General features: G+C 31.2%; 2 protein-coding genes across 4 annotated transcripts in view; both read right to left on the bottom strand.

Annotated features, from left to right (window-relative positions):
- The window catches only part of LOC106463758 (membrane-associated guanylate kinase, WW and PDZ domain-containing protein 1-like), a 117,786-nt gene extending 103,724 nt beyond the window's left edge, over positions 1-14,062 (bottom strand). For 2 of the 3 annotated variants that reach the window (XM_022391343.1, XM_013923821.2), the window contains exon 1: positions 13,183-14,058. In XM_022391343.1, coding sequence (XP_022247051.1) covers positions 13,183-13,564 — 382 coding nt within the window. In that variant the 5' untranslated portion in view covers positions 13,565-14,058. Of the gene's footprint in view, positions 1-13,182 lie in introns of all 3 variants that reach the window. The other variant, XR_002611548.1, reaches the window with a different exon arrangement.
- Positions 2,732-6,854, bottom strand: LOC111086837 (ubiquitin carboxyl-terminal hydrolase 40-like). Its single transcript, XM_022391348.1, has 4 exons — positions 6,625-6,854; positions 5,887-6,100; positions 3,613-3,678; positions 2,732-2,952 (listed from the first exon to the last, which is right to left on the bottom strand). Exons 1-4 carry the CDS (start codon positions 6,812-6,814, stop codon positions 2,799-2,801), a joined length of 624 nt encoding a protein of 207 aa, XP_022247056.1. The 5' UTR covers positions 6,815-6,854; the 3' UTR covers positions 2,732-2,798.
- Positions 14,063-14,371: the final 309 nt, after the last annotated feature.

Genomic DNA, 14,371 nt, shown 5'->3' with positions numbered 1-14,371 from the left:
GAAGATTACCTTGGTCCCTTGGCATTGGAAGATTGATTTTTAAACAGAAGACTAACTTGATCCCTTGGCATTGGAAGATTGATTTTTAAACAGAAGACTACCTTGGTCCCTTGGCATTCAGACTGATTTTTAAACAGAAGCCTACCTTGGCATTGGAAGATTGATTTTTAAACAGAAGCCTATCTTGGTCCCTTGGCAATAGCAGACTGATTTTTAAACAGAAGACTACCTTGGTCCCATGGCATTGGAAGATTGATTTTTAAACAGAAGCCTATCTTGGTCCCTTGGCAATAGCAGACTGATTTTTAAACAGAAGCATACCTTGGTTTCTTGGCAATAGAAGACTGATTTTTAAACAAAAACCTACCTTGGTCCCTTGGCAACAGATAACTGATTTTTAAACAAAGCCCACCTTGGTTCCTATAAGGTCACCATCTTTCAAAAAAAAGGGTGCAAGCCGTAGATGAATTTTCTTATTTCCCCATCTCATTGGTGATCTACTTTTGTGCTACAACAAAAATATTTCCAAAATATATTCATAGTTTGCAACATACCAATCTTACTAAATAATTAAAAAAAACACATTTTACCCGAAGATAAACTTAATTTAAAAACATCTCAAAATGACCAACCTGATAAATAATAATTCAACACTCATTAACAAGGTTATTTAGTTTACTGCAATACAACTCACTCAAAATAAAAAAAACTTCTCAGTTAACCCACATAACAATTTACCTCATTCTAATCTGTCTATACAATTATCGTGCTCTATGCTATTTTCTTTTTATTCATCTAGATCTTTCAGGTGCTGTAGCTATTTATAGCTTATTTTACAGGGCCTTCCTTAATTCTTGCAGATTATAGAATTTTCCTAGTTTAAAATCATAGTTGTAATTTCTTTTAGAGTACAGTACATTGGACTACATAACTCCCAAGATTTAATTGCATAAAAATTCAGTTGTATTATCTCTTGTTGTTCAAACTACCTATCCAAAAGGATCGAATTAAACCTAACAATTAAAAAATTCATAGCCAATTTGTTTAGATAACAAAAGCTATATCTTGCTTTTTTTACAGGGTTCTAGTTTGAAACTAGATCAAAACTAAAATCAAATTTATTTTGCTGTTCTATATAGATTAAGGTTTAGTATATGTTGTTAAAGTTTATTTCATTTAATTTTGTAATTAATTATCTTGACAATATTCTAATAGAACTAATGATGATTTTCTCAGTGTAGTGTGATTTTCATTGCTTCTTCAGCTTTTGGTATTCAGAACTGTAACATCTAAAGGTTTTATGTGCATGTTTCAAAATTCTCTTGATTTTGAAGTCTTAATCAGCACTAGGTATTACAGTTAAAAGATTGAACACCAATCAATGCGTATGCTTGAGAGATGAACTGATAACTTTTTTTTAAGACCAAGACTTCCAGTAAAGAAAGCATTTTTAAGCTTCAAGTTCCAATGTTAAGTTTAACAGTTTCATTTTACTAATATGTGATCAATAGATTTATTTAGTTTTTCTCCACTACATGGCAATGGGAAGTGTATATTGTGTAAACGGAAATGGGTTCAGAATCATAGGAGGCTAAATAATCACCCAATATGCTCCTATCCTGAATGATAAGCTACAAACTAGACTTGTATAGCTGCTGTATTGCTTATGGAGTAGAAAAATCTTTGCTAATTTAGTAGCATTCAATATGTTGATGTCTAAAAGCAGGCAATAAAGTAGAGAAAAACTGTGTCCACTGAAAATATTTTATATTTAGTTTTACAACTCAAAAGAACAATAAATAATAAACATTCAATAAATGTTGAGTACTCTTTTTCCTCTACAGTGACCAATCCAGGCAGAAGAAACAACATGTTTTAATAAAATGCACACAAAACAATTTATGTTACAAATTGGAATCTTCCATATTAAAAAGAGAGAGAGAGAGAAGCATTCAACCACATGCTCAGATAGTGGGGTAGCAATTAAAAGGTACTTTGTCTCCCAACCAGTCAAGTGCCTCCACAAGATGGGTTGGTACAAGAAGGTTTCAAGCAACATTAACTTGAAATACATGCAGAGATTTGGTCTGGTATTAAAGTAGCATATCAATTCAGAAGTTCTTGTTTCATATTGCTATAATTGGTTATGAGGATAATCATAGTGAGAATGAGATGGTGTTACAGCTAAATCTTCAGATTTTTAAATTTTCAACAAGAATAGAAGACCAGTTTCCCTTTACTTATTTCCATGCTACCTTTCGTCTAATGCTTATTGCAGGTAGACAATATTATAATAACAATACTGAGGTCCAATTGGGCTACTTATTTACAAATGAGGGGGTAAAAGAGGTAAGGAATTACAGTAATTACTCAGTAAAAAAACTGAAAAAAGCAAGTTCTGCCACGATAATGTTGGTGTTTAATGAATAAAATTAACAATTCATTAATATGGGCCAGGAATTAAAGCGACTTATCAGTGGAAGACTTTAAAAGTTAAACCCTACGATGAGTTTACATTAGTGATTAAAGAACTAAATACAGCAACTCGTACCAGTGGGAAAGTTTAGAAAGTAAATGCAGCAATGTATTGATGCTTATAAAGTCAAGTACAGTCTCTACGGAAACTTATCGGTAGAAAACATTGGTAACGAAACAATGCAATCAACTTAAAAGAAAAAAATTACCCTCCTATTTCATAGTCACAAGAATGAAAAAAAAATTTACAACTCACATGGTTGGTGTGTTCACTAATAATAAGCCACTCAAACTTTTCTTTAAAATGTTTTGCCATAACAAGTCTATCTGATGGAATTCCCAGCTTTTAGAGAAAGAGACTGGCGGAGATGCTGAAATGTTGCAGATTTTCCTGCAGCCCACAACATCTCCACAGGAGGAGTGTAGCATCGAGTGTCAGGAATACTTTGGCATATGTTTAACAGAATATCATGCTGTCTGTTGAAGAACGATTAAAAGTACCAATGTGCTTTAGAAATAACAAATGACAGTAGAGTAATATTCATTGTTAAACAATTACATGATATTGAATAACTTCAGTGATTTATTTGTATTTCCATGATTAAATGCTAAAACATCTAACAGCCTTAAGGTACAAAATTAAACATGTGAACTACAAATACCACCAAGCAATAAAAATTATTTGTGGATTATATTTAAAGCAAATTTTCATTAGATCACAAGTATCATAAAACAATAAAGGCTTTTAGGTTAGTTCTTCATATATAACTGAAGTTTACTTAACCCCATAGTTTCAAACTCTTTTATATCAGGTAGAATAACCAACTTTAGTCAAGAAGTCTGAAAACTTTTGTAATATCAATGTAGGTAAATAAAAGATACTGTGATAAATCGCATTCTTCTGAAAATTCAATACATTTGTATCTCGGTTGTGATTACTTAGGTTTTAGTACCTAGTTATGGAATATTAAACCAGTTATTTCACTGCACATCTAGTATCAAAATAATAAAACAAATAATTTAATGTCAGATACACTTTTGTTTTATTTTTGAAGTAAAATACAGTAAAACATGTGTTTTTAAACATACCATAAACTAAATTCATAAAATTGATAAAACAAAAATCTAGACACTCACAACAAATCTTCATCTTTTACAAGGAGTTGGAGACATAAATTCTGGTGATTAGTCAATTTTAGTTTCCTAGATATAAAAAAAAAATTGAGAAGAATGTACAATTTTAAAAACAAAAGCTTTTAAAGTAAGCTATGGCTCAAACATTGTAATGTATAATAACATTTGTGGTAAGGATGTTTTAAAAGGGACCGTGAACACATAAAAAAATATTTTCTCAAATCTAATAATTAAAGTGAAATTCTATCTAACTGTTATATGGGTCTTGATTAAACTGAAGCTGTTGAAACATTAATAGCCAACTAATATTCAATTTTTCTAAAAAAATAAAAACAAAAACTTTTTGTTTTAAAATTCACTTTCAAAATAAAGGATATGATAATTTGGTTTCATGAAAAAAAAATCTGAGTGAAGAAGGCCATATGTTATTACTAAGTGTAGACACGTATTTGTGTAATTTGCTTAGATGCCAGTATAAAGATTTTAAGACAGTGTTATGATATTTAGACATACCCAATGAAAGCTGTAAATACAAAGGTTTAAAATAATCTTTTTTTTTTCTGTGATCCTACATTTTTCATAAGATGAAAATTTAGGGAGGAGGTGAATATAGAACAAAGATTTTCCCTGGCAAAATTTCAACTCTTATGTTTCTGAAAGTAAATATTTAAATCATCTGACATGGCTGATGTTAATTATAATACCATTAATCCTCAACTGGCATACTTCAAACTGAGAAAAACCCTAATCTCCCTTTTTTCGTTATGCTCTTGTATCTTAATATCACACAGCACTTGAGTTAGAGCTTGTTACCCCATCAGAGAGGTTTATTAAAAGATGAGAAGAATTCTTTTATTCCTATTTCCTCGATACAGTAAGTAATGTATTTAATAATTCCTGCCTAATGTTTTAAATAGTCTTACTACAGTATGGTAACTTCAATACAAAATGGTAATACATATGCTAGGAAAGTTGTAATTCAGCACTGACTTTTGTCAATAAACCATCTCAATCTAAATTAAACGTTATTGAAGAAAATAAATAAATAAATATATATATATATATATATATTTGAATTACTGAATTTACCAAATTAACTATAAATACCATGACAAGTAAAACATAAAGACATATCTATAAAATCCCAAAAATTGAAAAATAAAATGCAATCTATTATAATAATACTCAGCTTTTGTCTGTTCTGAAAATGCATGTACACTTTACTGTCGAAATGCTCATGCACTTCATTTCAATGAATGCAAACAAAAGGCAGATGTCAATATACTTTAGTGAACATTTTGTACAACAACATATTAAAAGCTTAAAGTGTTTAAAAAGAATAACATTATAAGTCTATTTATTGACAGTATTAACTAAACTAAAGCAAAAGTAGTATACAAGTTACTGTGTTAATTTACCTCTATCGAATATAGACTGTACTTAATAAAAGCATAACTAGTGTTAGGCCTAAGGCAAGTGGACTTGTACATTTCAGTGTCTGTGATTAGAATTATTTTGTATTATTCCAGGAATCCTGTATTTAAAGAAGTGCTGTTGCAACAGATACTAATCTGACCACATATGTTTTGTGAATCTCGGCTAATAATTTTAAATGTGTGACAAGTCCACATAACCTTTACGTTTTTGATTACAGCCCACCACCTACTTCTAAGTAGTAACATATGTTTTCTTTTGGTAAATGAAATTAATTTTTTGTTTTTAAAAATAACTTAGAGCATTAACATTTGTGAGGTTTTTAGACAGTATTTTTTTATGACAAAAAGAATGGCAATACAACATAGAAACTATCTAACAGTTCCACTATCTCAATGAAAAGTTCATCCTCCAACGTTCTTCCTAAATGTGTTATCTTACTCTGTTGAAAATTACAGTGGTATCACAAACCATTTCTTCTAACCCAGGTATATTCCCATAGCAAATACACAATATTGTTAATGTACTCAGTATATATATATTCACTGAGTTGGGTGGTGGGGCCTCAGTCAGGATGCAGAATGTTCTAAGGGCTTTGTGCAGAGAAAGTTTGAAAAAACCCCTGTTCTAACCTACATTAATGTACTTCAAATGAACATCATCATCAAGTCCAAATGTTCAAATGTAAGATTTGGTAAAACTGTTATACTGAATTTGAAAGCATATGCAAATTTCATAATTCCCTTATGATTTCTACTTGTGCACAATAAATGAAACGAAATTGTACTAAATTAAAAAAAATTTTATTAATCGCAAATATTTCAGTTGTAACAAGTTGCTTACCGAAGTGTATTACTAAGGCCTCTTAAGACTTTTCCTGGAGAACCACCATCCAGATGTCTTAAGCGTAAGTAACGAATGTTTGGCAGAGATATAATATTAAGTGCTGGAAGAGTAAGGACCTGGCGTTTCAAGTCTGCAAGAGATGATTCAGCTGAAATTTCTACTTCTCCAAGTTTATATGGACCTGAAGTTGTGCCTATGATATTCCACATTTCTGTAAAGACAGAAATTGCATTGTTCTTATTAATCACTGGTAACTTATGAAGTCTTAAACAAAATGTATTTTCCATGATCTTTGTCTTCTTGTAACTATATATCTAATAATGAGTGAAATCTCTATTTCTATTCCACTGAATAAAGCATTACACTATCGTTTAGGTAAAAATAAATCTTGGGAAATGCTAGAAACTTCTTCAGTTCTTTTGACTTATTGTTTGAAAAACTGCAAACTTCAACAGCTTCAGATAATGATGCATGTTAGGCTTCTCAAAGTATTTAATATAAAGTATTTAGTATAACAAAATTTACCTTACAGAAATAATGCAAAATTTTTCCACTTATATTTTTAGAACAGTGTATGTTTAGATAAAGAATTAATTACAATATTTCTACAATGTTTATGATAGCAAAACAATTCGCTCTAAAAAAATACTTGTAATTCCAGTTATTTTAAAACTTCTACAAAACACAACTCAAATACACCCCATCTTTTACAGAATAGTTAAATAAAGAATTAACCTTTTATTGTACTTGATAAGTCTCCAAGTTTATTTTCTTGTTCCTCAATACTTTCTGGTGTTTTGTGTAGCCATATGGCAAGAGTTAAATACCCATGAGGGGGAAGTCGGCCCTCTTGTAATAAAAGAAAGTCCCCATGCTGTAAACCTTCTTCTTCAACAGTTGTGTCTTCATCATGCAAGGGTTCCATAGATTCACCACACCAATTAGTTCGGCAAATATGCCATCCATCTCCTGGAAACATAAAACATCTTAAAAATAACATAAAAACATAAAACTTGTATCAATTGAATAATGAAGTAAAACCAATATATTGCAAGATACACTACACATCCACACACGACTAGATTGTTCATGAAATTCTCCTATCTCTGTACAAGTTTTATTGGAAGGTGTAGATATTATACATGGCCAACAAAAATATTAGTATTTATCTAGAATTAAACGAATCTTTGTTAAAGTATTGTCACTGCATCATACTCAGTCTATAAGTTGTTTATCTTTGTCCATAATTTCATATTTACTCATTACAAGTTCAAAAAATATTCCAACAATTTTACCAGGGCATCTACTCAAATTTCCAGAACTCTTGAATATTGCCGCACAAGAATAAACTGGAATTTTTATTCATCAAATGCAACAGCAGCCAATATAAACAAATATGATTTCAATAACTAATTAAACAAATTTTTTAATTAAGCTGATTATTTCATGGTAATTTTTCTAAATTACTGAAACTTGAGGTTCAGGAAAATGACTTAAAAACGAATTATTTTCCAAGACTTGTGTATACTGGTAATTATCTTTCAGCTGATGGAAGTTCTTTAACTCTTTGGTTACCAGAAGGCATTTAGTGTTTATTCTTTTATTATTATTCTTTTTTCTTTATTTGCCTGTGTTCATTGAAGTACACAACTAAGTGACAATTCCATTTTGGTTAATGTAATTGTCATTAAATTTATGTTTTGTTCCATTTATATTTCATTTATAAAACCTTATTCAGGTGTTTAAACATAATATACAACTTGGGGCTAGGATAACTTTTTTTTTTAACTGGCTAGCATTGAATATTTTTTTATAGACCAATTAAGAGTTAATGTTCACATTCAATAATTCTTTTTTTTTATCTAGCTGGATGACTCATAACCCTCTAATTAGCATAGGCTCATACAGAAGTGTTCACAATCTATGATAGCTATTACAGAATGAGTGCTGAGGCCTTTTAGCACATTCTTCCACCACCGATTGTGTTCTATGTTATGGCCACGGTTAAAGACTATTGCTCTGCAGTGTAGTTTCCACTGAAGAAAGCTTTCGGAAAACACAATGAGATCAATGTTGTCCCACTTCTCTTTACATGCTTTCCAAAGTATATCAACTGTGAGTGGATGACGACTTCTGAGGGTGCATTTGAGTAACCCCAAGGCACAGAAGTCCATGGGAACTGCATCTGACGATTTAACCCTCTCCAGATGAGTAATGGGTGAAAGCCATGTCATCGCACTTGTTGACTCGCATTCAAAATTATATTGAACTACTATTTCATGAATTTTGTCAATAAGTTTGGTACCAAACCATAGATTATAATTCAAATTGTAGTGTTTCTACATTATTCAAGTTCTTAATTTAAAAGTAAATATAAATAAAAACTTAAACATCGATTTTTGGTGTCAAGTGTTATGTTGAATGCAACACTGATTCAAATTAGATGTTTGTGATGTCAAAATTCTAAGTCTATAGTTTCGTATGAATTAGTAACTTAAATTACCAATATTGACAAGCTAGAATATAAAATAAGAAGATTATATATTTTGTATTTGGTGGGATATCAGTCATGTACTGAATCAAACTCAGCAGCCTCGGTCACCTCTTTCCATTTTTGGAAATGGTCCCTTATATACACTTACTTCAACATATGACATGTAAATAACCAATTAATATCTCAGAATGTCCCCCTAGTGGCTTTCTCAGCCATTTTCATGTGTTAGGATGACATCTCATTCTTTCAAACCAAAAAAATATGAAATTTTGAGCAGACTAAAGACACAACCTACCTCCTTGAAATCTTAAACCCAAATACAGCTTTGTTACTGAAGCTTGATAAATTATAGTGGAATTCTATGGTATTGATATAGTAATTTATGATTTTTTAGTTATTTAAAATGTATATATTAAAATCTAAAAAAATTATTTCATTTCATATCCTTCACGTGCAAAATTTTAAAAGGCTTAGCAACCTACAACTAGCAGCATCCGAGTACAAAAGTCGTAGCTAGAAGAGATAATTGTTTGCTTTACTTTTTTTATTTAATGATCTATGTTTTATGGAAAATAAGCTTAAGAACTTATTTCTAAATAGTAATAATCTATATACATATAAAATGTATAATAATGGAAATGTGACTGTATTTTACAAAATACTAGTCTACTGAAACACAGCTAAGACAGGTCACTTTGTTTTATATTAGTGGATATGGTAATATTAGAGCACGTGTGCTGTGTCATTGTAACTTCTGTATTGTTAGCCAGGTACAGCTGAAAGGTCAACATAATAAAAATATATATAAATGTATAGTGTTATGAAATTTAAGCTATCTAATCTAAACATTTATGTTTTTGCCTTATATCTTGTTGTCATTCTAGAATAAAAGAGCATAATTTATATTTATTTCCTAATTTTTTTATGGTGGTTATAAGATCAGTCAAATGTACCGAACCCGTACAGAAATCAATTACTGAAAATAACAGATAAAATATAGTTTTTTCTTAAGAAACATTTGATAATTATCTGGACATTATAAAGATTTTGCATGTGAAATTTGAAAAAATTTCTGATGCATAAAAGTATTTTTAATCTTATAATGTAAATTACTTTGCATGTTGGATAGGCAACATGCGAAAAGAAAAAAAAGGCACGAGAAAAACATTGCTTAACAAACCTTAATACTTAATAAAAAATTTATAGCTTGCATACGAAAGCATTGTAACGTTTACTGATAATCTGCCAAATTTCGTTAACATACGCTTACTAAGTTATAGCATAAAAAGTATAACAAACACACAATGGTTTATAAGGTTGGTCCCAGGAACCGAGCCCATGCTGAAAGAGTTAAAAGGGTACAAAGTACTAAAAAAGACAAAGCCTAAGAGACAGAATCAATTAGCATTGAAGTGCTAGTCTTTAATAGGTCTAAACTACTAGTTGCTTGCAGTGACAAAAGAAATGCGCAATGGGTTTCAATAGTGATGAACTTATGTATTCACCAATATGTTATTTGTAATGGGAAGCATAGAAAGACAAGAACTGGAATTTGCTTGAAAAGGGCTAAAGAACAAGATATTATAAAATCATGTTGACAGATTAGTTGCTGGAACAATCTTTTTCTTTTTCTTTGTAGTGCATAAAGGAACAAATGTTGTTGGAAATTGTATATCAGAAGAACTGTTTAATATGATTAGTGGTCCCCTTTGGAGATTTAGGGCTAGAAATGGATATGTGGTCTTTTTAGGAGTACTCAGACTAGATGCAAGAATACATTACTTAACAGAAGCTAATGCATAAACAATACATTATTAGGGATATAATAGAGCAACAGGTGGGCTGGTTAAATCAGTGAGAAAGTTTTCGGGATAAAGGTGAATTATATAATCGAGATGGGCCTTCGATTAAATAGGTTAGGTGAAAGGATGTTCAAGGGATTTTCATATATTCATTAAAGATAGTTTAAACTAAAAACTTGGCAGCTTGGGAAAATGGGACTTGAAAAATTGGAAATAACCAAACTGATATGATAGCTAGGACAAGAAGTTTGGAAAAGGAAGATTCAAAGCATATCAATTTAAATAATAATTTTAAAGACAAATGTTAGATTTAAGGATGACCATAGTTGGTATTATTCTAATATTATGGACATAAGGAAAAAATATTACAAGTTAAGGGCTCTAGTTCAAACAGAAGACTATGATGTAATGGGAATTACTGAAACTTAAATTAGGAGAAGACTGATAACAGGAATTATTCTGAAATTCCAGGCTATAAGTTATTTAAAGAAAAATGGAAGAGGTTGAATCTGTACAGAGACTTCAAGGGTAATAGCAATATTTGACCTTTAGTTGTCTGTAGGAAATAATGGAATTGGCAGACATGAATCATGTAGACATTAAACCTTTGGTGTTAAGTAAAAAGTAAATAAAACAGCAGGACCAGGTATGGTTTTACCCAGTTTTAAAGGCAGTCAAAGATCAGATACATGTATGTCAGCCTCTATCTTTCATTTTTGCTAAATCAGTAGAGAATAAGTAGGTCCTGAAGTTTGGAAAAATGCTTGTGTTACTCCTATTGTTAAAAAGTGTTATAAGAATTACCCTGGAAATTATAGAACTATAAGACTTACTTCTATAGTAAAAAAAGATTCCAGAAAGTTTGATAAAAGCCAACATGTATTCTTCAAAGAGAAATGTTGCCTTACCAATATGTTGTCTTTTTCTGAGGATGTGAGGAAAGTGTGTGGACTTGATACACTTAGATTAAAAAGTGGGGAAATCTAGTTAATTAATTGTGTGGCAGTTTGATGAGAGGAAGCAAAATGTTATTAACAGAGACAAGTCAAACTGGACCACTTTTACTAATGGAGTACCTCGTGAATCAGCCTCAGGCCTTTTCTCTTCATATTTTAGAGGTATAATTAGTAAAGTTTGCTAAACATTAAACTCTTGTTGAGATATTACAGAATAACCCAAGTCAACTAAAAAGTTGGGCAAATATTTGACAAGTGGCCATTAATTATAGTAAATGCAAGGTAATGATTTTGGATTATCATGATTTGGACCACATAGAGGAGAACCAACTAAATAATGTGATTAGAGAAAAGGATCTTGGCACAGTGGTGGATAAGTCATTTAAACCATTAAAACACTATTCTGTGCTAGTACCAAAGCTAATAAAATTTTAGGGTGTACTTATTGACACATTGATTACAAGTCAAAACAGCTAGTTATCTTTCTATGCAAATAATGGTACTGTTCTTTTAAACCCCCACAAATGGTAAGTTTTTACTATATGAATATAATTCATATCTATATATTTTTAAAAGTTATTAAAATTGAGGGGTATAATGGAAAAATACCCAAATCACTAGTCGGGCTTCACTTGAAATCCTGTATACATTTTGATCTCTTTACCTATGAAAAGATATTGACTTATTAGAAAATGTTCAGAGAAAGGCTGCTAGTGCTAGGATGATTCCAGAGGTGGAAGGATTACCTTACAGAATTTGGTTACAATCTATTTCTTTTCTCTTAAGAAAATAAAAGTAAAAGATGATCTTATAAAGTTTAACAAGTTATCCAAGAGATTACTAAGATAAAGGTCTCTGATTTCTTTGTGCTCTAATTCTGAAGACAACAGAATGAAAGGACCAGAGTTTTATAAAATTTGGAAATAAAAGGTTAGGCTCAAGTTAAAACCGTTTTGTAACCCTAACTGGATGATTGGCTTATAAAATGCATTACCATTGGCAGTGACAAAGGCCAGCACTTTACAGAGGGAAATTGATGATTTCTTGAATAATAAAGGGTGGATTTAAATGTTTACTTTTCTCAAAGGTGTGTATGCAAGGATTGCCTAGAAGGGCCAGATGGCCTTTGTTTGTCTGCCTGTTAAGAGGTGATGGCATCTGGTAATAATGGCACCAGTATAATGCAAAAATAGGGAACAAAATTGCACTGTATGTATATATATATGTGACAGCAGTAACAGTACAAATTGTGACAAAATTTTATGACATTAAAATTATAAACATAGTATTTCTTATCCTTTAAGAAGAAACAGTGCATTTTCTCCCCCTTTTTGCATTATTACTAGTGCAATTTTTTTTTCACATTTTGTTATTACAAGGAATTTTCAAGTACTGACCACCTCACTGGGTCAAATGATCTTTTGTCTTTTTTATGTTCAACATTTTGAAAATATCTTAATTCTGATATCACATTGATCATTATCATGAACACTTTTTAATTTCTCTGTTTTTCTTTTCTATTTTGTCTAGCAATGCATTTACTCTGTGATGTGAACTTTAACAATAACATTTCACCCATTATAATTTAAGACATAAAATATAAACAATGTTTTATCCAAGTCAGCTTACAAGAACATGTAATCATCCCTTTTTCTTTAATCTTAATATAACATACAAACTAACTGCCTATCTTTACCCAAGTGATGGCTAATGCTTGGATCAAACCAATACCAAACCTAGCATTGATGAATGACTATTATAATTTATATTTTGTATAAAGACTTGCTGTATTTGTCCTGTTACTTTCTACTATAGACTTACTAAAACAACCTACTGAATTTGTTTTTAATTTCTGATTAAGCCTTTTGACGTAGGATCATTTAACACTACAGCTTATAATCCTAAAATTAAATTCAGTAGGACTATTACTAATAAGGATAGTCTCCCAGATGATTTTTTGGTATATGATAATGTATAGTGAAATTAGCAACATATTTGTAAACACAATCAAATAAGTAGGGTTTTAAGTTTAGATTCTTACCCGCTTTTGCTGCTTTAATAGAGACTGGATTTCCATTTCTACAGCAATGATTCAACCAAGCAACAACATCCCTTTGTGTGTAGCCTGCAACTTTCTGTCCTTGTACTTCCAAAACAATGTCCCCTTCTTCAACAAACCCATCAATATATGTAACCCTATCTTGATCAAGTGGTCCGATGAAAGCAAATTCGCCATTATCTGAACCTCCTTCAATTGATAAGTTTAAGATACCGTCGGGTCCTGTACCTACAAGACTTTCATAAACAGTCTGGCTCCAATGCTGATAGCTTTTCATCTGACCAGACACGGGCAACCCTGTATTTGTTGTCTCCGTCCGCACCGAGTTAGGAGTGACCGGCCGTTTAAGCGCTGGTTTCGACATTATTGAATCGATTCTATCATAGTAAAAACCACACGATAATTCTTCCAAAACATATGGTACATAAACAGTTATCTGGTACGAAATTAGGATGTTTTCCAAAGATGGCCCAAAGAGAAATTGATATATGATATATATAAATATGGTGCAAACTTTAGGCCTATTACCGTGTTCTAACCTACAAGTATAACTTAACGTCACGTTAAAAGCGTTACTCGCTTCGAAGGATGAGAACAACCGACATGGCAGTCAGCTTTAAGCCTAATCTCCCTGGAGTCACAACTCACCGTTGACGCCAGGTTGAGTGCTGAATATATAACATTTAAAAGTATCATATGTTCACCACTTATCATCATCATTATCACTGTATACCACTTCAAAAAATAAACAAAATGTTTCAAATTTTAGTATTAAATACATTTCAACCTGTATCTCTTTGTAAAAATTTGACACAAATTGAAAACATTGGAAACTCACGTTTACTGTCCTGAAATTCAAAAGGCGTTAAATTCGCTACGTACGCAATGCGCATGCGCTTTGCTTTACAACCTCATATTAAAACCTGCAGCCACGCATGATTTCACCAGCAGTACGTCAATGTAACAAGTGTTTGGAAGTGTCAAGGAAATCTTTTTTTGTTGTTGTTTTTTATACTTGCATGTACATTTTGAAACTCTTTATATTGTATGTATTAATTCTTTAAACGTTTGATGAAGTGATTTCGATATTATATGGGGAATAAAATGCTTAATGTTGAATTATATCAAGTTCTTTGCCGTCCGTACGTTTAATTTCGACTAATAAAAGAAA

This window comes from Limulus polyphemus, unplaced genomic scaffold, assembly GCF_000517525.1.
Source record: "Limulus polyphemus unplaced genomic scaffold, Limulus_polyphemus-2.1.2 Scaffold1475, whole genome shotgun sequence".
NCBI lineage: Eukaryota > Metazoa > Arthropoda > Merostomata > Xiphosura > Limulidae > Limulus > Limulus polyphemus.
The sequence above is the reverse complement of the archived record's forward strand: the minus strand, read 5'-3'. Positions and strand labels throughout refer to the sequence as shown.

Coding starts and splice junctions, on each gene's coding strand:
- LOC111086837 (XM_022391348.1), bottom strand. CDS start 6,814: ATGGAACCCTTGCATGATGAAGACACAACTGTTGAAGAAGAAGGTTTA. Junction 3,679..5,886: donor GGCCTTAGTAATACACTTCG/GTAAGCAACTTG, acceptor TTTTATATCTAG/GAAACTAAAATTGACTAATC. Junction 2,953..3,612: donor GTAAAAGATGAAGATTTGTT/GTGAGTGTCTAG, acceptor GTTCTTCAACAG/ACAGCATGATATTCTGTTAA.